This window comes from Vespa velutina, chromosome 11 (genome assembly GCF_912470025.1).
Source record: "Vespa velutina chromosome 11, iVesVel2.1, whole genome shotgun sequence".
NCBI classification, from domain to species: Eukaryota; Metazoa; Arthropoda; class Insecta; order Hymenoptera; family Vespidae; genus Vespa; species Vespa velutina.
In genome coordinates this window covers 2,697,450-2,707,449 of record NC_062198.1, presented here as the reverse complement: position 1 = coordinate 2,707,449, position 10,000 = coordinate 2,697,450, and the positions used below count along the sequence as shown (strand labels likewise).

Genomic DNA, 10,000 nt, shown 5'->3' with positions numbered 1-10,000 from the left:
TCTCTCTCTCTCTCTCTCTCTCTTCCTTACTTTCTCCTCATTATTTTTATTATATTAGATATAATTTGACTTGTAAGTTCATATTTTACGTTATATTATTAATAGTTATACTTTTCGACATTATCAACATTATATTAATGAAATTACCTTAAATATTATATCGTATCATTATAATCATTTTTCAATCAATATTACTTTTTTCTCTGCTTTAAAATTGTTCTAATAATAATCTACTTATGTACATATATATATATATATATATATCCACAACTCATATACACTCTTTAGTATAACATATACGTATGTACAATATATCTAGCGATTCATGCTCTTTGATAAACAAAGTGATTTTTTTTAATAAACTTCCTTGATAATAGACTATAGGAAAAGCTAATATTTCCTAACGATAATCTTCATTTTCTCTCTCTCTCTCTCTCTCTCTCTCTCTCTTTCTCTTTGTCTTTTTCATATTCACGTTAGAATAAAAAGAACGAAGAAAAACGTTGGAGCTTTTGTCGTTCGTTTTTTTTTTTTTTCTTAAAATACGAAAAAAAAAAAAGAAAAAAGAAAAAAGACAAAAAGACAAAAAGAAGAACGATAAAAGAAATAACGATAATAAATAAAAGAAGGGAAAACGAATAAATAAACAATAAAGAAAAAAAAAAGAGGAAGTACAGTAGAACGAGTCCGGTGTCATTCGAGCGCGATTAAAAATGAACGAGAAGATCTATGCTTCGATCAGAGAATTTATTTCGCACTTTACCGGCTTTTCCGATCAGCTGCCACTTGTGAAAAAAGGGTGAATAAGTGGCGCATATAACACTTTACTGTCTTGTTTCTTTTCTTCTTTTTTCTTTCTTTCTTTCTTTCTTTTTTTCTTTTTATTTCGTGATTCATGGATTCACGTACTACCATTATTTCCATTCGAATTTATTTTATTATTATAATGATAATAATAATAATATTAATAATAATAATAATAAAAATGAATTTTCTTTTATTCACGTCATTATCGATTATTGTATTCTAATATTATTTGTATTCTAAATCAAAAATTTAATCGATTCTATTGTTCATATCACATATTTACCTTAAGCAATAAAAATAGTAAATTTTAATTGTATTACTGTAATAATAATGATAATAATATTAATAATAATAATAATAATAATAATAATAAATAGATATTTAATTAAATGAATAAGTTATGTTTTCGTCCACGTTACTTTAAATTCATACAGATGAATAAATTTGTTAAACAATTGATAATTTAATTAATTATTTTTTCTGGTTCTAATCACTGACTTGTATTAAATAATATAAAAATAATATTATTTAATAAATTACGATAGTCGAAGAAACGAATATCAAATAATATTCGAATAATTTTTCTTGAAAAGGAACTTATGTTATTCATAGAATAAATTCAAGGATAGATCCAATAGTATCATTGAAATTCATATTCCAATGATATTATAGATACGATCTCACAGATGTCACCGTATATATATATATATATATTTCCTTTCTCGTTAAAGTTAACATCTTCAAAAGCTTGTTCACCGGTCGTTTCTATTGGCTCTTACGAAGAGGAACGCGAGCAACGACGAAACGTAAGCAGCTTCGATCGTTTACGTAACTACCTAGGTAATCTGCAACTTTCTTCGTAAAGGCAACCGACACGTGCAATGTAACAACAAAATTTATGGCACCGAATATGATCGTATCGCTATGAAGTTTGTACAACTTCTTATAGTTAACTTGTTGGCTCTTGAAACTCCTTCAGAAAGTCCGACTCCGTAAAGAGTTGCAATGATGAAGATATCACGTTTTGTAGCTCCACTGTGGAAAAGTTCATGTTTGTTGAATTACTTCGTGGTCTCATGTTTTCTTCTATCTTTTCCAACATTGTTTTCTCTCCCTCCCTTCTCTCTCTCTCTCTCTCTCTCTCTCTCTCTCTCTATTTTTCTTTTTTATATTATTTTTTTTTGTTCCAAAGAGATAACATATCTAATAATCATTTTCAAAGCGAATCACTTCCGACCGTATGGAAATTATTTTCAATTTCATTTTATTCTATGAATTCATCATTTCTATCATTTATTATTTAAAATGATCGATAACGTACAACAATTAGAAGAGTAATTAATTATTTCATATTGTTTCATTCGATAGATTTATATATATATATATATATATATATATATATATATATTTTCTTGCCGTTATATATTATAATATTAATTATTAATAAATGATTATAATTTATATGAATGGATTAATTTCCATCGAATTTACCATTGGGCATATCATAAAATCTATAAAAGGATAGGTTAAAAAAGTTAAGAGAGAATAAAAGGATATATATATATATATATATATATATATATATATATATATAAAGGGAGAGAGAGAGAGAAAGAGAGAAAGAAAGAGGGTGACATAGAGACGACGAGAAGGAATGAATGGCTGCTGTTATGCATTCTCTCCCATGGGCGTCGATACAGGTGGCACGCGTCGAGCAATGCGCGAAAATGCGAAGCATCCGTGACACGCTCTGAGATTTAAGAAATCTGAGAAATCGACAAGTGGAATGTTAGGGAGGGGGGAAGAGAGATAAAAAAAGAAAATGAAGAAAAAATCGAGAAGAAAAAAAAAAGGAAGAAAAAGAATAATAATAAAAATAATAAGAACAAAGAAAAAAAAAGAAATAAAAAGAATAAAAAAGATGAGGAAAAAGAAGAAGAAGAAGAAGAAGAAGAAGAAAAAGAATAACAAAAATAATAAAAAGAATAAGAATAAAGAAGAAGAAGAAGAATAAGAGGAAGAAGAAAATGAATAAGTATAAGAATAAGAATAAGAATAAGATTAGGTGAGGCTGGTGAAGCGTGACAAGGATTCTGTCAATGCGACCTCTAATAAATCGAATCGATTCGCCAAACTGAACAAAGATTTCCAAGGAGAAAATATTTTGCCTCTGAGAAGCCTCGTTCACGTTCTCATCCTCGTCCTCGTTCTCGTCCTCGTTTTCGTTTTCGTCTTCGTTCTCGTCCTCGTCCTCGTCCTCGTCCTCGCTACTCGTTGTCATCGTGCACACCTGAGAGTTTAGATTCCTTCACAGTCTAAAGAGAATTCGCTTAAATCGAGGAAATCTCTAGGTTCCCGTATTTTCGAAGAAATGGAATCGAATTGTGAACGCGTTCTGTTACCGATGTCGCGTGTTATGTATACCACCTACGAAGAAAATAGATTCGGTTGGATGAGAACTAAGGCTAGGAAGGAGATTGTGAAACGAAACGTTTATGGAAAAACAGAAATATTCCTTTTCCACGTTATCGATGCCTAAAAGAAGATAGATTCGATCTCGAGTTCTTATATTTTCATGTATTATTTCTTATTCTTTTCTTTTATTAAAGAAAATATATCGAGTGTAGTCATCTATCGTCGTTTCTTTGCATTCAAATTTTGTTTTTTTTTTATAATAATAATAATAATAATAATAATAATAATAATAATAATAATGATAATATTTTGACAAATATTAATCTTCGTAATTATATTTGTAATGTTTATATAAATTTAATTAATTTTATACGATAACATTCGGATAACAGTTTAGATACGGAATTAATTGTGAAGGATTTTAATATTAATTATAATTGTAATTAATTTATTTTGGAAATATTCTCGATATAATCATAATCTTCTCTCTAATGCTCTCGTAATCATGTTTACACCGATCCGTATATCTAAATAACAAAATAAGATTTGTTTAAAATTATTAATTAGTTCCTTTTTCTTTTTCTTTTTTTTTTTTTTTTTTTTTTAATCATATATTATACAATCCTTTCTTTTTAAAATAAATTATACTTTCATATGGAATAAATTTATTTCATAAATATTATGATATTAATTAAAAATCGTAATAAAATTGATTTGGACGAATATTCAAATTGAAAAAAGTATTCAGAATAATAATCCCTTCATTTATATATATATATTATTTCTTTTCAACAGTAACTAATTAATCTATATATATTATATTATCTATATTATATATCACATATTATGTATATATATATATATATATATATACATATAATCATCATATATATCATTATATATCATTTGAAGTTGTTCTTATTATCAATCGAAGTTAGTTTCATTTATTTAAAAATAAATTTTGATGATAAACCGCTTAAACTTGCACTACAGTACGAATTAATCATTCTGATCTTGTACACATATATTTCGATCGTACGATCGTCTATTATGATTGACGCTATACGCTGGATGTTATACGTTCGGTATTGCGAGATTCAACGGTATTGCTGTATTAATGCCACATGCGTTTCCCTATAATTCGCCTACGAATTAGCAACGATATCGTTTTACCATACCAAAGCCGCGAGAAATAGCGCCTCGTCTCTCCTAATTGATCCAAAATAGTTAATAATCCTCCGAGAAGTCGTTAAGTTCAATAGGAAATTCGATTAAAATGTTTCGAATATTTTCCAAAAGTTTCGAGTCTTTCAATGTTTCTCTGAACGTATATCATTATTATTATTATTATTATTATTAGTATTATAATAATAATAATAATAATAATAATAATTATTATTATTATTATTATATGACGACAAATTTTAATTATTAAGTAATTTCATTAAAAAAAGTTTTATCGGCTCTTTTCTTTTTTTCGGAAAAAAAAAAATTATAGTTGACGAAATCGTAAATGTTTAACAAATAAAAATTCACTTTCGATCGAATAAAAAGAATATATTCAATTACAAATTACAATTGAATTGAATTTTTAAATTGATTCAAATTAAACGAGATTTCGATCGTTGCGTTATTAATAATACAAAATATTACGATTTCTATGTATGATATATAAACGACGAGTTAAAATTTTACTCGTTTAATATCATTTAATTCTTATCGATTCGTTTAGAATGAAACTATGAGTACGTGAATTTGAATATTTTTTTCTTTCTAAAATTAAAATTCATTTATAATTTGTATCTTAAATATCGCCTTTAAACGTTAAAATTAAATCTTATGTTTTAGAATTGATTGAGACTTATAAAAATAGAAAAAAAAAAAAAAAAAAGAAAAAGAAAAATGAAAGAAGGAAAAATAAAAAATAGATTAACTATCAGTTAATAATTAAAAACTAATATAATAATAGTTGTTATATTAGAATTTTTTTTTATATACATACAATCACCTCGATCCAATATTGTTTCTTCACGTTTTATCATAGCATAGTAAAATGTTTGCCGAGTAATCTTGAACCTTTATATAATCACTCTCTCTCTCTCTCTCTCTCTCTCTCTCTCTCCCTCTGTCTCTTTCACTCTCTCTCTCTCTCTCTCTCCCTCTCTCTTTTTCTTTTTGTCTTCCTCTGCTTAAAATAATTTCCGGCCTATGATTCGTTGTTATTTCTCCACCTTTATCGACTTTTTATCAAAATCTTCTCAGTTTTCATCGAAACAATCATAACGACGAAATCACACAGACAGACAGAAAGAGAGAAAGAGAAAGAGAGAGAGAGAGAGAGAGAGAGAGAGAGAGAGAGATGGAGAGAGAGAAAGAGAGAGAGAGAGAGAAAGAAAGAAAGAAAGAGAGAGAAAAAGAGAGATAAATAGCTCGTTGTAAATTCTAAAGTTTCTTCATTAGCGCATGAACGAGATTGTGTTTCTTTCGGGTAAATATTGCAGCCCGTAAGTCATCTTATAAAGAAAAGCCAAGAGTGTCGCCATATTATTATCGCGGCCTCTATGGTTGTCCGCAAAGGCAATAAATTGTCCGTATTTACATATAAGCGGAAACCCGTAAAACTCACTTTATTCCTGACTTTTTCCGTTCATTTATTTATTTATTTATTTATTTATTTATTTATTTATTTACTTTTCCCTTTTTTTCATCTTCGTTTATTTTTTATTCTATCTTTTCTTCTTTTTCTTTTTTTTTTCCCTTTTCTCCCCCGCTCTTTTTTTTCTTTCTCCTTTTTTTTCCTTTTAAAGAATCCTCATGCGTACGTACATATATATATATATATATATATATATATATATATATATATATATGTATACATACATACATCAAATTCCATTGAATAGCAGTCGTGATAGAAATAATGGTGTTAGTGATATTGTTGCCGTTGGTGCTTCTATTGATAATGTTGATGGTGATGTTGAGTGGTGGTGATAGTGATAGTGATGATGGTAGTGGTAGTGGTCGCTGTTGGATTGCTCGGCTCCATTTCTTTCGTTTCCTTTTCTTTATTTTTATCTCTTTGTTCTCTGCTACTAGATTATACATACGGAAGGAAGGAAGAACGCGCGAATGGGCCAAATAAATATATCCCAATGGTAGAATTTGGTGGACGATTACCATGACTCTCACATTTATTCCGGAAAGGAACATTTTGGTCTATCCATTAGGAAAGGAGGAGGAAAGTGTTCATATCGACTCCATAAAATGTTCATCTCCCTTTCTTTCTCTTTTCTATGTCTTTTCCCATCTCTCTCTCTCCCTCTCTCTCTCTCTCTCTCTCTTTCTCTCTTTATCTTTATCTTTATCTTTCTTTTTCTTTTTCTTGAGTTTGAACGATACGGTAGGTGCTTCCTTTTTCGTACATACGTTACGTTCCTTTTCGCTTCTACAATTCCAATATCGAATAATTTCACTCGACGAAGTAGAAAAAAGGTGGATGAGAGAATAAGATACGTCGATTCATTCGTTTTATGGCTATTACATTTTTCAATAGAATTAATTACAGAGAGAGAGAGAGAGAGAGAGAGAGTAAGAGAGAGACAAAAAGAGAGAAACGATATTCTCTTATCAAAGAGTCGATCAAAAAGTCTTTGTTGAATCAAAGAGTTTTTCATTGGCGGAACACGAGACAACGTTAAGAGTATCAGAGGATCCTGAAATGTTCGTAACACGATTGTGGCAGTTGTTTCGAGCTTTCCGAGACGGTTTAACGACATTTGCCTGGGAAAGCTTCGTCGTTAAAAGCTATGCGAAGAGAAGATACCAGGAGTGTAATATGAAAGGGTTTCTCTGACCCGAATACGTATTACGGCTACACGTACATACGCATACACGCATACATAAACACACGCATATACAAAGAAAACTCATATATATATATATATATATATATATATATATATAAATATATATATATATATATATATTTGTATGTGTACACACGTATTCGTTAGTAAAACGAATTTCTAGCGATTTTAACGTAAATGAAATGCCCTTTAATTTACATTATAGTATAGGAGACCATTGAAATCAACGCACGTATAAATATTTTCTTCTCTATGTTAATATTGAGTATATTTCGTTAACATGAATTTCTACATTCACGTATTGTTTTCATCTTACTATCTCTCTCTCTCTCTCTCTCTCTCTCTTTCTCTCTCTCTCTCTCTCTCTCTCTCTCTCTCTCTCTCTCTCTCTATCTCTTTCTCTTTCTCTCTTTCTCTATTACTACTCTGATTCGATCTTATAGAAATTTCAATGTCCTCATTCTGTTTATTATAATCTACACGTGCCATCATGATTGACCACGTACTCGAGAACAACAGAATCTATATAGAAGATACTCGTGAAACATTCGTAGATGGTAATACTGAAGTTTGTTACTTGCTTGGAAAGAGAGAAGAACTATAGTATACATTCTCTTGATGCATTCAATGGAAGATGACCCTACAAAGAGAGATGGAGAGAGATAGATAGATATATAGATAGATAGATAGATAGAAAGAAAGAGAGAGAGAGAGAGAGAGAAATGTGTATGAGAGAGATGAAGATAAGAAGAAGAAGAAGAAGAAGAAGAAGAAGAAGAAGAAGACGAAGAAAAACAAAAACGAAAAAGAAAAAGAAAAAAGAAAAATGTATATGCATGCACGTAGTGTAAAAGAAAGAAAGAGAGATAGAAAATAGCATAGCACCCATAGCTGGGGCTCCCTTCGTTATAAAGAAAGCATTTGCTTTAGTTTGTGACATTCTTCCTTTGCGCGAATCTTTTACAAACTAACGATGAACTTCTCCCTTTTTTTCCTCCTTCTTCTTTCTTTCTTTCTTTCTTTCTTTCTTCACTTTTTTTCTTTTCACTTCTCCTTTTTTTTTTCTCTCTTTCTCTCTTTCTTTCCTTCTTACTTTTTTCTTTTTTTAGATCGCGTTTTATAGTTCTCTCTTTCTCTTTCTCTTTCTTTCTCTCTTTCTCTCATTCTCATAAAACACGTCTCGAATTAAAATACCTTTTCGAAGAGGTACACGTTGATCTGCTTCGGTGAACAAAAAAAGAAAAAAAAAAAAAAAAAAAAAAAAAAAAAAAAAATAAAAAGAAGAAAGAAAAAGAGCAACAAAAAAGAAAAGAAGAAGAAGGAGTTAAATGTTCTGTTGAAGTGGTAAAGAGCATAAAGGTTTGAAGAGCGAGCGAAGGTTAAGCGCGATAGCTTCTAACTTTGAAAGGGCGTGATTTTATACGTCAAAGGGAAACTCGATGTTGTCGTCTTTCTCTATTCGTTGATTTAATATTGATCTTTTTCTTTTCGCTTCTCGTCTAGACAAGTAATTCCGTTTTTGCAAATGATTTTTGAATTATTTCGAGTTTAACTATGATCTTTCGTTTGATTTAGACGGGTTATATATGCATTATAAAGTTTCAAGTTTATAGAATACATTTTCTAAGTTCAATGTGAACGAACGAATTTGAGACGAGCGAATTTTCTATGTACTTTTCTTTTTTCTTCTCTTTTCTTCTTTCTTTTTTCTCATTTATATTTCGTATTTTTTCTTTTTTCTTTTTTTTTTTTTGTTTTTCTTGTTTTTTTTTTTTTTCTTTTTTTCTAATGACAACATCGTGACAAGGAATTTGTATATTTTATTTATTTATTTATTTATTTATTCTTTTTTTTTCTTTTATAGAAATCTTTTTTAAAATATAACAAATACGTTTGATTTTGTAAAAGAAATTTGAATATGAAATATGAAATATATGATATAGAATATAAAATATTTTATTCGTTGTATATGAAATATTATTTAGAAATACGAAATTTTGATTATATTTTCACACGCTATCCTGAGAAATTTTCATTTCGTTTTTTTATCGCATATTAATTTTGTGAATAATTAAGCGATACAAATAAGAAATAAAGATTATTTCTCATATTATTTCTCATTGTAATATATCCCATTTGTAATAATAATATTTATCTATGAATTGATCTGATTTTTTTTCTTCTCTTTCGTCTTTCTTTTAAATTTTCTTCTTTTAAATTTTATTTACAGAAAAACATTGGATTGTGTATTTTCTTTTCTCTCTCTCTCTCTCTCTCTCTCTCTCTCTCTCTCTCTCTCTGTCTCTATGACTTAACATCGTAATAAGAAATTTATTTTTCTTTTTCTTTTTTAATAGAAATTTTTATATTTTAATTTTTTATTTAAATTTGTTTATATTTCTTTAAAGAGAAATTTTTATAGAAACTACGATTCGATTTGAAAAATTGTAAAGAAGGTAAAAAATGAAGGAAAAGAAAAAAGGAATAATATTTAATAGTACTTACCTCGATCCGGAACGTGGTATAGCTTGTGGAATCGCCGTGAAGGCACCATCCTCGACAAAGCTAACTTCCGTGCTCCATGTGGCGTCGAATTCCGGTGAACATCCCCATGTCACTGCGGTGGCATCGGATTGGCCCCTTCTAGATCTAGTGTATTCTATTACTCTTGCACCATTGTAGATTATGTCAGCCATACATCCGCGTAAATAGTCGGTGTGTCCTATAAAACGGATAAGTAAAATGGTTAGTTTTAATATTAAAATATATATTCATCAAGAAAACAAATTTTCTCTCTTTCTTTCTCTCTCTCTCTCTCTCTCTCTCTCTCTCTCTCTTTCTGTTTATCTATCTCTCTCTTTTTTGACTTAAAAAAAATTGAGAAATATTTTAACAATATCCTTTCTCTAATT

At 29.0% G+C, this 10,000-nt stretch overlaps 1 protein-coding gene across 10 annotated transcripts in view; it reads right to left on the bottom strand.

Moving 5' to 3' along the window:
* The window catches only part of LOC124952913 (chondroitin sulfate proteoglycan 4), an 80,940-nt gene that overhangs the window by 27,188 nt on the left and 43,752 nt on the right, over positions 1-10,000 (bottom strand). For 9 of the 10 annotated variants that reach the window (XM_047503530.1, XM_047503527.1, XM_047503528.1 and 6 more), the window contains one exon: positions 9,594-9,810. In XM_047503530.1, coding sequence (XP_047359486.1) covers positions 9,594-9,810 — 217 coding nt within the window. Of the gene's footprint in view, positions 1-5,224; positions 5,986-9,593; positions 9,811-10,000 lie in introns of those variants that run through there. The other variant, XM_047503536.1, reaches the window with a different exon arrangement.